Consider the following 16,663-nt stretch of genomic DNA (forward strand, 5'->3'; position numbering starts at 1 on the left):
TGTCCATCAAGGATGCAGAGGATCTATTCATATTTTGGACTTTGACAATAGGGCTACTCATGATTGGCCTTGGCGGTGCCCTGCTTTATCGGAAGATTGGAAAATCTACGGCCGACTTATTGGCACGTTCACCGGCCGTGAAGCTACAAACGCCGATGAGGGCCATGGTTACTCGGCTGACTGAATTACACCAGAGGTTGGCCCGGATTGATGGACTGACAAGTAACATCTCAGCTCGTTCGGAGGAATTGCATCAGAGGATGATGACCCGGATTGAGGGACTGATCAGTACCAATTTAGCCCGTTCGGATGCCCAGATTACAGGACTGACTAGTAAGATCTCAGCCGTTCGGAGGAAGACAGGAGACAGATGGATAACATCTGCAGACGGGCTGAACACTTGGTGAATATGGTGACAGCCTTGTCTGACAGGCTTGAGGAGATGTCAACGGTAACCCATGGTCCCACAGGAGGCGATGAAGCCCTGAGTTCTGACCGATTGGACTATTGATCTAGACAAATTAGTCATGGATTGTTAAAATGTACTAGAATTGGCTGTGCATTATTCTGTTCCTTCTCTCTCACCCCTCCTTTTCCAGGTCCAATCTAGCTCACCAGCTGTGCCTCTATCTTCTTTCCCTTATTGTGTCTTCTTTCAAGGACAACTGTTGGACTGGCATGTAAACATATTGGTCAGCCTCGGTCATACATCTATAAACAACACTTCACTATACTGATGCAGTATACAGTCTCACCATCTGCTCTCCGACCTTATCTATCTGTCCTGATGTATCCAAGAAAAAATTCCACCAAGGTTTCCACTTGTATTGTGCGCCACTGTGTGTATGCGTATGTTTCTGTATTGTGTTGTCTTTGTACTACAACTTGCTTCCACTATCAGATGGGACGTGGCGCCATAGACGGCTGCCTGGGTGTGCCAAAACCAAGACAAGTTCCTAGTCCGGTAAAGTGCACTCTACAGGATCTGGCAATAAAGCTCTTTCTGATTCTGATTAAATACTGTAAGATATGTCATACCTCACTGAGGTCCCCCTCATTGAAAGAAAATGAATAAATATTTTGTTTATAATTGAGTTTAAGCTGTGGTTGCAGACTTACGTGGTGGGTACAGGAAGACATAGGTGATCTGTTTATCTGCTCTGTAGTTAGTACACAACTGGCTAAAGACTGGAGGCACCCTGCTATCAGGTCTGATACAGTTAGAAACAGCTTCAGGCAGAGAAGACACTTCCATCTGGACACATACACACATAAAAGATGAACAGATTTCAAAATGATACATGATTTTAAATGAGCCCTTACTGAATGGTTCATTGAGCTATTAAGAGGGATTTGAGGGTGTTGCTTTTGGTAAGATACACACTTCAAATATTTTAGTCACTAATTTGTTTCATCTGGTGATAAAATAAATGATTGTGTCTTCTTAATGAGGTACTGGTACTGTAATTGTTGCATTGAACGTGCATAGTAATCTTCAGCTAAGCACCTGTTGTTTGCTGACAGTGTATGATGTCCACAGAGGCATAGAGAGAGCCTCACTGTAGCCACTAATGTAGTCACTGTGGTGGAGGACAGAGTACTTGGTACGGAAAAGTACAGCAGGTCGACCGTAAGGGAGATTCCTGCTGTCTGGGAGGGGAGAAATACAGGAGATACATTTACAAACTGCTGCACTTTATGCTTGTTTCTTTCATTTGGACTGATTATCAACTGGTACTGTATCATCAACTGTAAAATAGTAGAATACCAGAGTCTACTGCAAATGTTAATGGATGGCAAATACTACATAATATGCTAAATATCTACTAATTTTCAGCAGTTCCACGAGAGACTGACCATCATTAGCTTGCTTCAGTCGCTGGTTTAGCTCCTCCACTTTGTTCTGTAAGAGACAGAGCCACAGTGACTCCAGGTTATAGCCTCGTACAAGGGTCACTTTCAAAGCTCTCTGGCCTCTACTTTTTACACGCAACTGCAAAAAGATAGGACATTGAAACAATCTTTTGCCAGTGATATAAGCAAGAATCAAAAATACAGCAGAGATAAAGTAAAACAAAACAGAGCTGGGCTATGTCCACCTCATATTCAAACCTACTGTAACAAGGGCGTCTGACATAGTACAAATTTAAATTGTTCTGTTGGCCATTACATTATGAACGTGAATGTGAAGTTATTGCAGCTCTGCAGCAGAAAGCAAAGAGACTAGTTCATTTTTGGCAGCCACATACTCGAATGAACTTGGCCAATCATTTCACATATTATTGATATACACATTTTACTATGTGGTAAGTGTAACAGATTAAAAATAACTATTTGTTTTTCTGAAATCAAACCAAAAATACTAGAGTATGAGTAGAGTAGAAGTATGGCAGTCAAAACACAAAGCAGTCCTTTAGTTTGACATTGTTTACACCTTACACTTAAAATGTGCAGAGAGGGAGTGTAAATACTTTGATTATGCAACTGTATGACAATACAGATACAAAATGTAACAAAAGGTTTTTAAGTGCAATCTGAAGAAAATCTCTATGAACACTATGTTTGCACATATGATGTCACATGTGCAGGTTAAAATAGACTTATCTTCAAAACTACTGTATAATTTGACTTTATGACTTTATGAATTTATGAATCTCTCCACTCCACCACCAGCACTCCACCAGCATTTGTCGACATTCATTGGTCACAAGTTAATATTCCCTTTAGCAGTCCACAGAGAGCTATTCTTTTCATTGAGTCATCAAGGCTGACCTTTTCATCACAGCTGCAACCCAGGTCATCAGTTCTTGGAGGACCAAGAACTGAAGGTGTCGGCCTGGACACTTCCTCTGGCATTGTGGGTTGGTAGGGGGGGCTTCTCAGTAGGTGGTTCAAACTGCCATGGGTTCCATTATTGGGGGAAGGTTTCAAGCCCAGAATATCTGTGATAATAGAGATCAGTTTGATGTCAACAAAACAAAACACACAAAGCACATCTTGCAAACACTGTGTTATGTCTCACAAGTCTTCAGTCTCACTCAGACAAACAGACACATGCGGCCATTAAAACACCAAAGAGGCCTTACCACACATTATATTATAGAGCTCAATGTTTTCAAAAGCTGGAACTTTGGTCTTGAATTTAAATGTTGGTCCATACCCCAAAAAAATAGTCTGAAAATATAGGTTGATCATACAGTCACAGGAAGGACCCAAAGAAATAACAGATATTATTATTACAAAATTTGCATATGATCGTTTTTTGTTGGAGGCTATGGAATGCTGAATGGAACGTACCTGCATGCTATTGATCTTGTTGTCATATCCATGATCACCAGAGAATCCACAGGGCCTCCTGCCCTCAAGAACCTTCCTGAAATGAATCTTATGTGTCACCAATCAGTATTTGATGTGTACTGTTTAGTGACCCTAAAGTGTCTAGGCTTTATACGTTTAATCAATTGCAATGTATTATAATAAATATTTATTTATATAAAGAAAATATCACAGAGTTACATTAGACAGTTGTAAAATCATTATTACTTCTAAAGAGAAAACAATGAAAATTACTGGTAATCAAAACCATCCTTTTGGTTTTTGACCTCTCTCACTGTTGCAACACTAGAAGTAGGTTACAACTTTACTAACAATTCAAAGATGTTTTAACAGGTGTTACGTAACACATTAGTACACAATAGTTTGGACACCCAATGGCAAATGGCAAAATGTATGTAGATCATTTTAATTTCTGAGGTGAAAATCGAAAATTCTGATGGTCAGGCTATTAAAGAGAACTGTCAAGATGCGAAAAGACCCAGAACACAAGCTGAACACGTGGTTAACAGTATAGAAAAGCTCTAATATGATATCAGGGAAGCAGCAGGAAGAAGTTCACTGTGTAGCACTGATGCAAAAACACCATCTTCAGTAAATAAAAGAATCCTGGACAGAAAAGCTGAAGTATGCAAACAACACCTCAATAGGGCTGTGAACACGAGATGTGTCACAGCTTAAATCAACATTCATTAATGTTTATGAGCACTTCCTGTTGTAGTGCTGGATCCTCACCTGGCAATATGCCACTTCCTCTCAACGAGAAGATGAATGTCTTCAATGCGTCGGTTGTTGGCGTAGTGCAGTCTCTTTGGCAGATGCTGCTTCAAGTATGGTTTAAAGTGTTGTCCTCCTTTCTTACACTGTAAATGGAAAAGTGAGAATAGTGCTGTTTTCACTTCTTGTTCTCTAATGCTTAATGAGACAACACAAGCCTTACACTTACTGTTAAATTTGCAACAACAGCCTTGGGGTCATCTACAACAAGAACAAAAGTTATAAAGCTGCTGCAAAGTAATTAGTGCAACAAAGCAACATTTAACATTTCAGGTTTTGCAGTTTTTCAAATTGTACTACAGATAAGTTAAATTCTTAAATTCCTAATGTAAAAGGCAAGTAAACCACATTTAAACTGAAAGGGACATGTTTGTTTTAAGGATAGGGCAATGTAAAACTAGATAAAAGCTTTACCATAGGAAAATGCACAGTGAATGCTTCCATGCTGAATGTATTTCTGAAGAATTGCTGAAAGTAGCTGAAACATTTAAAACATAGCTAAAAATAGCTGAAGCATGTATATCATAGATTAATATTACAAGTTTTTAAACAGAGCTTAATGCTGAATGCAGAAAAAGCTGAAGTAGTTAAAATTCAAATGGAGGAAACTTTTGCTGAAATTAAAGAAATGCAGAAAATCAAGGAAGTGTGTAAAGGTTTGCTTAGTTTGATAGAATATAGCTTTATGTACGAAAACAATATTATAATAATAATATGGCTCTTGTTTTGGCTCCTCCACGTTCTTACTTATGTTTCCCGAAGTACTTTTGTTTCCTGTTTGGGCTCTGTAATTAGTTTAATGTGATTCACCTGTGTTTTATGTATTTAAGCCCCACTTTTGTTTGTAGTAATTGCTGGTGTGTACCTGGTTGTAAGCGTGGAAGCTGCGCCAACAATTACGTTGAGTTAAAAAGAGGGGTTTTCTGAAGAAATGGAGTTTTGTTTCATTTGATGGCTTATTTCTTGACACCTGTAAAGGTTTGTAGTTTTCTTGAGTCACAGTCTTGTGTTTTCATGTTTAGGATTTAGTTGCCCATTGTAACGGAACGTATTTAGTTTAGCCTGTTAGGATACAGTGCTGTTTAGATTAGTTCTCAGTCGTCCAGTGTCATTGTCTTGTGTTTTCATGTTCAGAGTCTATGTTGCCCGTGGATCACGGAGCATAATTGTAGTGTAACCATTACTTCTGTTCCTTCTAATCAGTGATTTTCAGTTCAGGGGAACTGTAACTCGACGGGGGAAGTTCGTAACAGAACACACCAAGCATACCAGAACCCACCCAACTCATAGTTTGTGTTTAGTTTTGTTTTGTTAGCTCAGGTTAGCACAGCTAAGTGTTTAGTTTTGTGTTAGCTTGTCTGTGTCTTTGTGTTCATGTTTTCTTTTTCTGCTCTGCGTTTTTGTTTTATTTGCACCCAAGCTTATCATGGCTCCGCCTGCATCATAGCAGATTGGCCCTCATTTTGGGGGGGCTGTTTTATGACTCTGTGGAAACTGTGGTCACGGCGCCTTCACCCACAGACCGGGCGAATGGCTTTGACATACTGCGCAATCTTTTTTGGGATGTGCCACAGTTTCCTGCAGTTCTAGGAGTTCTGGAGATGATTAGCTGGTTCCCCGAGTTACGGGAGGAACTGGCTTCCGAAGCAGCTTGGTTGCTGTTCAACTTAGCAGGATCCTGCACTACGATCAGGATTGTCGGCAGCATTATGTCAGTGCATCTTTTTAGAGTAAATATGATTTACTAACTGATTTATGATTTGCTATTATGATGTTTGTCTCCCACCGGAAGAGCTGGAGAAGGTTTCCAGGGAGAAGGAAGTCTGTAACTCTCTGCTCAGACTACTGCCACTGCGACCCAGCCCCGGATAAAGCGGTTGAAAATGGATGGATGGATGGATGTTACGTCACTCACAAGGCTGATTTATCGTTTGTTACTTATTGTCATTACGAAGGATATATGTGTTTCAATCCTGTCAGAAACAGAAACATGTTATACTTTGCTGAAGCTGTACCCTGCACACAGACACAGAAACAGGAAGAGGTTTGGGCCTGCTGACTTATTTTGTGTAAGCGGTAAAGGCCAGAGAAAAGTTAGCAGTCTTAGGGTTGAACAGTTCATGATGATATACGCCTATACTTATGCTTATGGAAATCAATCAAGTGTTTTATCCTTATATGGATTTTTCTTGTTCTCAGTATTATCTTCATGTATTCATTGTAACCATACCATATGCCCATATGTGCAACTTCAAGGCGTGTCCCATTTTTTAATAAAAAGCTTACACCAAGGAGAGCTCGCCGGAGTCCGAGTTGGCAGTTCCTGGATGAAACGCTTACAACGCTAAGACCTCATGCGACCTCATGGGACCTCCCCTTGCAAGTAAAACAAAGTTGTAGCTTGTTGTGCTTTGTTGTCCTTGTCTCTCAGCTTGCCAATCACTTCCCTGCATTTAAGTCCGGTACTTACCTCGTCTAGTTGCCAGATTGTCTGTGTCGTAAGCATTCCAGCATTCTTCTCGTGAGCCCAGTTTGCGTTTGACCATAGCCTAGTCCTGGCCTTGCCTCTGATCCAGTACCTGCGTGAGTGTTTGACCATTGCCTGCTTTTGACTGCCGAATGCCTGAGCCTGTTCAGTTCAATTCAATTTTATTTATATAGAGCCAAAACACAACAAAGTCATGTCAAGGCACTTTACAAAGTACGGTTTAAGACCATAAACAACTAAACCCAACAGATCCCACATACAGCAAGCCTTTAATTTGACAGCAGAGAAAGAGACAAGGTTAGTTAATCATGGAACAATGATGGGAGGTTATTGGACAGAAGAAGTAGAAGAAAACAGAGGAGCTCAGTGTATAATTTAAGTCCCCGAACAGTCTATGTCTATTGCAGCTTAACTAAGAGATGGTTCCTGTAACTAACGATCATTGCCAGTGACCTGAACCGTCTCTAACTATAAGCTTTATCAAAAAGGAAGGTTTTAAGCCTGATCTTAAAGGTGGAGAGTGTGTCAGCTTCTCGAACCTGAAAAGGGAGCTGGTTCCAGAGGAGAGGAGCTTGGTAGCTAAAAGCTCTGCCCCCCATTCTACATTTAAACACTCTAGGAACCACAAGTAGCCCAGCGCTCTGAGATCGATGTGTTGGAACTATGAGGTCTTTAAGATAAAAAGAAGTTTTATTATTAAGTACTTTGTAGGTGAGTAGGAGAATTCAAAATTCTATCCTACATTTTACAGGCAGCCAGTGCAGAGAAGCTAATCTAAGAGAAATGTGATCTCTCTTTCTAAGTCCTGTCAAAACTCTGGCTGCAGCATTTTGAATAAGCTGAATGAGCTGCGTTTTAAGGAGCTGTTTGGACATCCTATGAGTAAGGAGTTACAGTAGTCCAGCCTAGAGGTAATAAATGCATGGATCAGTTTCACTGCATCACTCTGAGAGAGGATGCTTCTGATTTTAACTATATTTCTAAGGTGAAAGTAGGCTCTGGAGATTTGTTTAATGTATGATGTAAAAGAGAGATCCTGATTAAAGATGACACCAAGGTTCCTCACAGTAGAATCTGAAGCTAATGTTATGCTATCCAGGGTGGCTATCTCACTCAATAATGTCAACAGAATTTCAGTTTTATCTGAATTTAGTTCAAGGAAGTTTTGGGACATCCAGGATTGGATGTTTTTTAAACAACTCTGAATTTTGACTAGTTGATCTGTTTCATTTGGTTCCAAAGCCAGAGTATAATTTACATAACAATGACAATTAATAGAATGCTTCCTAATAATCCTCATCTAGAGGAGACATGTATAGGCTGAATAGAATTGGACCCAGCACAGAACCCTGTGGTACTCCATAGCTAATCCTTGTGCATGTGGAGAATTCCTCATTAACATGACCAAACTGGAATCTGTTCAACAAATAGGATTTAAACCATCCCAATGCTGTTCCTTTAATCCCAATTCTATGTTCTAGTGTCTGTAATAGAATGCTATGATCAATTGTATCAAATGCAGCACTAAGATCTAACAGGACAAGGACAGAATTTTTTATTTTATTAAACTGTCCTTCCATGCAATGCAGTTTTCATTTATTTTTTTGGAACGCCACTGTCTTTCTAGTTGTCTGGTCCTGTGCTTTAGGCTGCGGATCTCTGAGTTATACCACAGAGCTAACCTCCTCTGATTCACTGCCTTCTTCTTCAGAGGAGCCACTGTTTCTAACATTGTACGTAAAGAAGCTCCCACTACAATGACTTTATCTGTGCTAAGAACTAAGTCAGATAAGAATTCAGAGAATTCAGTTAAGAACTCTGAATAAGGAGCAGAAGGACAATAAACAGTACAAAACACAACTAGCTTTTGTCTGGGTCTGGGTGAGAAAAGCCCAGAGTGAGGCTCTCAAATCAGTTATAACTATGTTTAGGTTTAGGAGTAATTAATAAATCTGATTTATAAATTGCTGCTACTCCTCCACCTCTACCTGTACTTCTAGGAACATGATAGTTGATATGACTCATTGGAGTCGACTCATTTAAAGTAACATATTCATCCTGCTGCAGCCAGGTTTCAGTGAGACAGAACAGATCTATGTGATGGTCACTTATCAAGTCATTTATTAACAAGGATTTAGATGAGAGAGATCTGATATTTAATAAACCACACTTTTTAACTTACTGTTACTTTGGTCTGTAAGAGAAACTGTTTTGATGTTTATTAAATTTTGGTAAGTCACTCCTCTTTAATTCATTTGTGACTTGTATAGTTTAGGTGGTCAAGGAGCAGACACAGTCTCTATGTGATAACTTAGACTAAGAGTGGGTGGCGGCTGTAGAGAACATGCAGAGAGGCGTTTAAGACTGCATCCTGGGCTCCACTGGGCTCCAACCTTTGTCTGCCTGACCACGATCTGGTTAAAAAAACAATCTTATTAAAACATCATAACCATTCGAGTCTCGTCTCTGCTGTGCATGTAAGACTGCCTCCTTGAGCTTTGTGAACGAAAAAATCTGGCCAAACATGGACCCAGCCAGCATCGAGGCCATTTAGACCAAGCTCCAAGCCCAAGGAGAGTGTATACGGAAACAGGAGGAGTAGTCCGGAGCGATACTATAAAAGCTAGCCCAGTCCTGACCACCTAAAGTTACTAACCCTAAGACTTTGTCCTGCCCTGGTGACCGCTCTAGCTGCTCCCGCTGCACCAGCGCCGAGATTTTCTGCACCAAATGTTCACCTGGGATCACCGGCGCGCTTCTCCAGAGAGTCTGGTGATTGTCAAGCTTTCATTACACAATGCAAGATCCAGTTTGAACTGCATGCCCCAGATTTTCCCACTGAGCAAGCCAAGATAGCTTACGCTGTATCCCATCTGTCGGGTGAAGCGGAAACTTGGGCCACTGCCGAATGGCAAAACAATTCGGCCTGTTTCGTCACCTTCTCCGCTTTGTCCAAGGCTCTGAAGCACATCTTTCAAGAGATAACACCTGGTCATAAAGCAGCCCAGAGATTAGTGAGTCTTCGCCAGGGCGACTGCTCCGCGTTGGCGTACGCCATCAAGGTCACCAAGCCACGCCCAGCTCCTCCGGATTAATCAAGCCTGCGGAAGTGCTCGCCCTGTTGATGAACCCAGGGAGGTTGGCTGTATCTGCCTGTCCACTGCTGAGAAGAATTGGCAGAGAGCCCTCAGACTGTTCCTATATTGCAGCCAACCTGGTCACGTAGCAGTTTCTTGTCCGGTAAAAGTCTCCGTTTGCCATTAGCCCGGAGGATAGTGCCATAGTGCCATTCCATCGTTCCATGCCTACCATGAATCTCTCCGTGGAGGCTCAGTCCATCCAACAAGTGGTAATCATTGGTTCGGACGTTGTTCTGCCCGCTTTCATGTAGACACAAAACTCGTCAAAGCAAAGGAGCTCAGTGCAGCATTTACAAATCACATGTAAACGTTTTAATTTTTTTTGTAAATAAAAATAATGTTTGCCCTGTTCAAACCTGGGGAATAAACGATTCTGATTCTGAAAGCGGCTGATCAACTTCGTAGGAACACATTTTATATGGTACAGGTGAAAGGGACACTAACAACACAACGCAGCAAGGCTGTAGCAGCAGAGAAACGCAGATCTTTGTCCCGCGTGTTGATGCGTGTTTCCCATCCCCCAGTGTCCCTGCTCTGTTACGTGGATGGCCACGCCCACTTTCATTCACCAGACGGACATGAAAGAGGAAATAACGAAATAAACAGCTGGTTAACTTTGTAGGAACATGGCTGTAGCTCTGCAATAACTTTATGTGGTACAGGTGAAAGGAGTAATAACCAAATAAACAGCTGGTTAACTTCGTAGGAACACCTTGTAGTAGGAACTGGTATATTTAGAAAACCCAGTAGTCCTAGTGTTAAGGTGTGTGAACTGGGGAGGAGACGGCAGCAGCGACTGAAGAGCGACTGAATAGAGTTGATGTCTTCCCCGCTGACAGGCGCATTCATTTGATAATGCACGTACCTTGGCTGACAGTTCAGTTGAAAAACCACACTGAATCTTTATTAAACCGTCCCTCAATAACATCTATGAACTGCAGTTTTTTCCTTGATTATCCATGATTATTATGAAAGAAGCGCAAATCTTCGCCAGTCCAAATTGTGCAATTAATACTGTGTTTACAATAAAGGTAATAAATAATAATAATAGTATTTTCATTTTAAAATGCACTGCATATTTTAAACGAATGTCGAAGTGCTACAAATAACTTAGATCAGAAAGCTACGATAAATACATACGTTTATTTTTGCAGAGTAAACGTATGTAAAACAAACTACTTGCTGCATTAATGAGTCTTAGACCTGCAGCTGATCACGCCGCCCGATGCTGCCCAGTCTCCCACGGAGCTTTGTCCTGGAGCTGAAGTATTTCTCACCTGCTGATCGAGTAGCAGCAACACATTAGCATGTCTATGCGGCTCTACGGGGGAGGAGAGGGATGAGAAGTTTGCCTTTGCGCCTTTGAGCAAACATGAGACAAGCAAAAGCTTGGTCGAACTCAGATTCAAGTCATCTGAGTACGAAACACATCACATATCATTCAATCTCGTGTTTCATTCGAGCGGCAGTCGGGAGCTCTCTGCTAAGACTGCTGCCCCGCGACCCGTCCACGGATGAGCTTCCATTAAAAATTAAAAGCAGAGGTTTTTTGTTTTTCGTTTTTCTCTAAACGAAAAAAACAGCTTTAAATTCAAGTCCGTGTGTTTTTGTTAAAAAATATTTTTGTTCAGTTTATTGGTTTGTAATGCGGTGCTTTTATTCAGGATAGATAGACGGATGGGAAATCAAAGTTTTGAAACGTACACGGGCCGAATAAGTCACATCAGCCACTCATTCAGTTACAATGACACGAACAGTCAAAACACATTCTCGCTACATCTCGTGCACCCCTGCCCCGTTCCTCTCGTAGCCCGCATTTGCACATCCATACATTTGTGTATTGGTCACTCTCTGTCTGGACACATGACTCTGAAACACGTCACGTGTTTGTGTAAGAGTTTGATGTCGCCACCAAATTATAAGCAAAGGTAACGAGAGAACGACTTTTTGTGTTTTCCGTTTGTCTTCCGTTTGCCTGGTTTATTGGTTTGTAAGGCGGTGCTTTGATTAAAATCCGTTTGCAGCTCAACGAAAGAGAAACGAAAACGCCGGTGAAAGTGGCTGGATGGACGGATGGGAAATGAAAATGTTGAAACGTACACGGGTCGAATAAGTCTCTCAGCCACTCAGTTACAATGACACGCACAGTCAAAACTAGTCAAACTGCAGTTCTGCAGACACAGAGTAAACGCGTAGGAACAAACATGCTGCTGTAATGCGTCGCTGTAGATCTACTGATTTCTTGCGTCCTGTCAAAATTACTATCGACAACTGCTGTAAAACAAATTCCTATGATTATTACGATTATTTACGTAAAATCTACGACAATTGGAAAACCTTAATTAACAAGTTGTGGAAGTTTGAAACCTAAATAAGCGGCTGTAGTCACAGATGGACTGCGCTCTACGTCTTTACTTGGCCATGCGCATTCAAATTATATTAAATAAACCGCGACGCATCACGGAATTATGTGAAGCCAATGTGTTGTATCAGATGTTAGAGCGGTGGGTGTGTACATATTTTTAAGAGATGCCTTCTATTTAAAGACACGAAAAAGCTGAGGAGAATGAAAACAAGAACGTGTTGCTGCTGTGGCGCTGCCTGTTTTAAACCACACAGAACAATTATAACTTTGCAGTGAACAGAAAATAACTAAGCCATCAACAAGTTGTTGCCCTTCACACTCCCCATGTTTGAGCACACAACAGATAATTAATAGTAAAATAGGTCTGGTGTAATATATGTGTGTTACAGGTAGAAATGAACAGTCGGACCTCAGTTACGCTGTAGTGCTTTGGAGGCTTCTAATCAACGCTGCGCCACCTGGTGGTGAAAATGAGACTAGCGTCCTGATTTTTTTCAGCCGGCTGCAGGATTAAAAATCTTTAGTCAGCGACGCACTCGCTGCGCCGTGGCGACGCGGCGGTACTGCAGTAAAAACCCTAGTCACTTTGAACCGCTGCCACTGTATACTCATACATACATATGTGCATTGTTATACATATCCCATACAACTTAATCAAAGTCATGACATACAACACCACAATTTCCATATTCACACATTATTGATATTGGTAGTGATAAGTATCAATAATACTTACAGTTGGATTTGGAACGTGTCCCACTACAAGGTTAGTAAGGCTGTAGCTTGATATTATTCACCCAAAGGGTGAGGCAGACGTTGGTGCATGAACAATGCCACTTGTGGAAGCCAGGGTGATATGAGGGGCTCGGCCACTACGCCCATCCAACAAGCAGAGGAAGGAATCCTAGCAGCCAGGGAGCCCACACACCTTCAGTTCCAGGAGGGCAGGTGTTGCGATCCAAGCCGCCCACACAGAGCCCCACAGGCAGAGCTGCAGCAGCCACAGAGACAGCACCCGAGGTCAGAGTGGACCAACGGGGGTCAACGCTGTCCGCCCCATGAGAACCAGGTGCAAACGCTCCCCCCGGTGGGAGGGTCGGCCTGAAAGAGTGGAGCCCGAGGACCCGCAGTGCGTAGGGAGCCCGCCAGGAGATGCCCCCGCGCCCAGAGTGGGGCCCGCCCCCAGTCCACCACCCCTACACGAGCGGAGCGGGGCCGACCCCATCGGCCCGACCTCATCCCCTGGCACCACACCGGCCTGTAGCACAAGGCCAGCAATTAGTGGGGGTCAGCAGAAAAGAGACCACCCAGGCAGACGATCATCGTACACCGGGCGGAAAACCGGACCCCCCACACTCCAACCGCACCACACGCATACCGACTCACACAAACACAGACGCATACACCCACCCACATGTGCAACACACATCATCACATCAACACACACACACACACCATAGACTCTCTCACAACAAACTAGTCAATCATACGTGAACCAATGCACTCTCAGATACATTCTCGCACCCACACCATTTGCTCAATCACATTCGTGGGGAGGGTAGGTCTCCGGCCTGCTGTCCATGTGGCCCCAGGTGGGGACCGCAGCTCCTCCCGAGCCCGCCTAACCCCCCCAAGCCCGGGGAGGCAGAGGGCAGCAGAAAAGGTACCCCAGAACCCTGCAACCCAGCTTGGACGTGAGTGTGTGAAACTAAAGTGCACTGAAGGAGGGTGACACCTCCAGGAGCACGACCGCTGGCTGACGGTGTGTCCCCCGGACAGTACCCCCCCTGACCCTAAATGTCTTTTTGCAGTTAAAACTGGGTGGTGATCCCTCCACCAGGGCCAGTGAGCGAGGCCACAACTGGCCTCAGCCCCAGGCCCCAGTGAAAGAGCCCACCCCCGGCCCTAAATGTATGTGTATGTGGCTAAGTATGAGGAACTTTGGGAGATTGTCAATTCTCCGAGGGGTCCAGCAGACAGAGCCATCAATGTGAAGGCTCCATCCACTGGCCCCCCCGGAAGGAGCCCCCAGATTCCTGGACGAGTGTGTATGACTAATGCAATTAAAACTGCAGAGCATCCCACTTGGGAGGGACGGAACCACTTCCCGGTAGCCCCGGTCCCTCCATCAGCAGGACGCCCCATGCAGACCTAAGTGGATGAATATGGAGAAATGTAGTTGGGAAGCAGAGCACCAGGGTCCGCAGAGCCAGGTTCCCGACTGGCTCTGCTACCTATCCCACCACCCCCCACAACCCCCAGTTAGGAAGAGACAGCCGAGACCCAGGGACCGCAGTACTACTGCCCAGGCGCCACACGCAGCGCAGCCAGAGCCATCCTCACCCTTCTTTTACACTTACCCATTCTCTCGCTCAAGTATGCCCATGCTCGCCCCGTGTAGTGCTACACTCAAACCCACACACATACTCTGCGTTTGTGCATTGAGGGCCAACCTCCGCCCAGGGCCCAATGAAGGTTGTAGCCTGAGTAGTCCGCCAACCCCCCCTGCAACAGGCCCGAGCAGTCACCAGAGGGCGTCGGACCGCTAGGGCAGGCAGCGCCCCACCCGAGCAGGGGCAGTGCCCCCAGGGGAGAGACACCCCTCCGGGCACAGGCAGGCACCCCCGAAGAGAGTCCCCCGAACGCAGGTCACCCAGGTCTCCAACCCCAGGTCCGCCCCCCGCACACCGGTAGGGAGGCCCGCCTCCGCTCCCTGGAGACAGGCACACGCCAACCCTCAGAAAGGCCCTACTCCGGCACAGGCCCGCCGGTCTCAGCAGCCACCACACCCCTGCCGCAGGGGACCCATGCGGCCAGGCCAGAGTCCACCAGTCCTGTTGTCCTGGTTCCTTAGTTAGGCTGGCACCCCCAGCCACCAGTCACCCTCCCCCACCACTGTGCCAGACATGATGCAGTACCCGAGCCCCACAGATCCTTACCTGGAAATGGAATCAATCAGGAGTATAGTTTTGGTCATTGATTTGATGAAGCAGACACTGTGTCTAAGGTGGTATAATCTAACAAGCTGTTCAGGTACTGAGTAATGCTTAATTTTTTTTTTAGTTTTCCAGTTCATAAGGATGATTTTCTTTGCGACACAGAGGGCAGAAAGAAGTGTGTGTGATGAGTTTGTCTCTAGATCAAGCCCACTTAGATCTCCTAGAAGACAAAGTGCAGGGCCCGCTGGGATTGGACAGCTTAACTGGGTTGACAGGTGTTCACATACTCTTTGCCAAAATTGCTGCACAGGTGAACATGACCAGAATGCATGTAGGAATCTATCTGCTGTGTTATCTGTAAAACTTGTCTCTTGTGAAAACATGTTTCAGATGTGTTATCCCTTTGATATGCCAAGTTGGAAAGTGTATTGCCTTTTTGTTTTGTATGATGTCTGGATTGTTCCAGAAAGGTGTGTTTTGGCAAAGAGTAAGCGAAGACCCATTAATTTTAAGAAAATCCCACCAGGCTGTCAGAGATGCTTTTATGCTAATGCTCTGGTAACAACTATGATGTTTGATTTTGGTGCAGATCTGCAACTTTAATATTTCCACAAAATGTTTGTTCAATGTCTATCCAGGAGGAGTCTGCTGGCATGGGTTTTATCCATTTGTGTACATGGTTCAGTCTATTGTCAAGAAAATAGTGGTGAAAGTTAGGTAGTTCTAGGCCGCCGCAGCGTCTGGATTTTTGAAGAGTTTTTAAACTAATTGTGGTGGCTTGGTTTTCCACAAAAACTGTGAGATGTAGGAGTCTAATGTCTTAAACCACGCCTGGGCTGGCTGAGTTGGAATCATTGAGAATATGTAATTAATTTTTAGCAGGATCATCATTTTTATGGTGGCAATTCTTCCCATAAGTGAAATGGGTAAGAACTGCCATCTTTTGAGGTTGGCTTCTATTTGTTTTAATAATGGATTGTAGTTTAGATCAATAAGCTCTGATAGCTTAGACGATAACTCAATGCCCAAGTATTTAATGTTCCCTGTGTAGCAATCCACGTCTGGACTGAGGTAACCTGACCTACATGTGAACTTAACTCCCTTCTTTGAAGAGCCCCTACGTCCCTTTAGTCCCCAGAGATAAGGGACCCTGAACCTTTCTCCACAACAGGAGACTGGCTTCTATCACCACAGGCACCAATTGACGCCAACATCTCAAATGTCCATATCAAAGAACCATGAGTCCACTTTGTTGATCTACCTGTAAATCCCTCAGGATTCCACCTCTGCTTATCATGCCAAAAGGAGAGGCTGTCACATTTATCACCAAGAAGCTGTCTCTCCCAGAACTGGAACCACCAGCCATAAAATGTGGAATGTGCTCATCAAAGAGAACGAGAGACTTCATTTGGACACAGGTTCTGGTTCAGATGCACCAGAACTTTCAACTTCCATGAAACTGATGTCATTGTATTCTGTGGACAAAATGTTTTCATTTGGTATTAGATTGGTTTCTGTGTGATGTTCAATGCCTGATCTACAGATTTGCCAGGATATTCTTAAAGTTACAAAGGGACTTCAACTCATCACCATGCTTTCCTTTGTGTGTAGACACAAAGTT

The 16,663-nt window shown here is 43.7% G+C and overlaps 1 protein-coding gene across 7 annotated transcripts in view; it reads right to left on the minus strand.

Moving 5' to 3' along the window:
• enpp2 (ectonucleotide pyrophosphatase/phosphodiesterase 2) overlaps positions 1-16,663 on the minus strand; it is an 81,150-nt gene that overhangs the window by 14,024 nt on the left and 50,463 nt on the right. For 5 of the 7 annotated variants that reach the window (XM_029129799.3, XM_055503049.1, XM_029129797.3 and 2 more), the window contains 8 exons: positions 4,280-4,311; positions 4,069-4,196; positions 3,298-3,373; positions 3,087-3,174; positions 2,773-2,942; positions 1,858-1,993; positions 1,508-1,650; positions 1,120-1,255 (listed from right to left, as the gene is read on the minus strand). In XM_029129799.3, the coding sequence (XP_028985632.1) occupies positions 1,120-1,255; positions 1,508-1,650; positions 1,858-1,993; positions 2,773-2,942; positions 3,087-3,174; positions 3,298-3,373; positions 4,069-4,196; positions 4,280-4,311 (909 nt within the window). Of the gene's footprint in view, positions 1-585; positions 674-1,119; positions 1,256-1,507; positions 1,651-1,857; positions 1,994-2,772; positions 2,943-3,086; positions 3,175-3,297; positions 3,374-4,068; positions 4,197-4,279; positions 4,312-16,663 lie in introns of all 7 variants that reach the window. The other 2 variants (XM_055503047.1, XM_029129800.3) reach the window with 2 other exon arrangements.

Source organism: Betta splendens, chromosome 16 (genome assembly GCF_900634795.4).
Source record: "Betta splendens chromosome 16, fBetSpl5.4, whole genome shotgun sequence".
Taxonomy (NCBI): Eukaryota; Metazoa; Chordata; class Actinopteri; order Anabantiformes; family Osphronemidae; genus Betta; species Betta splendens.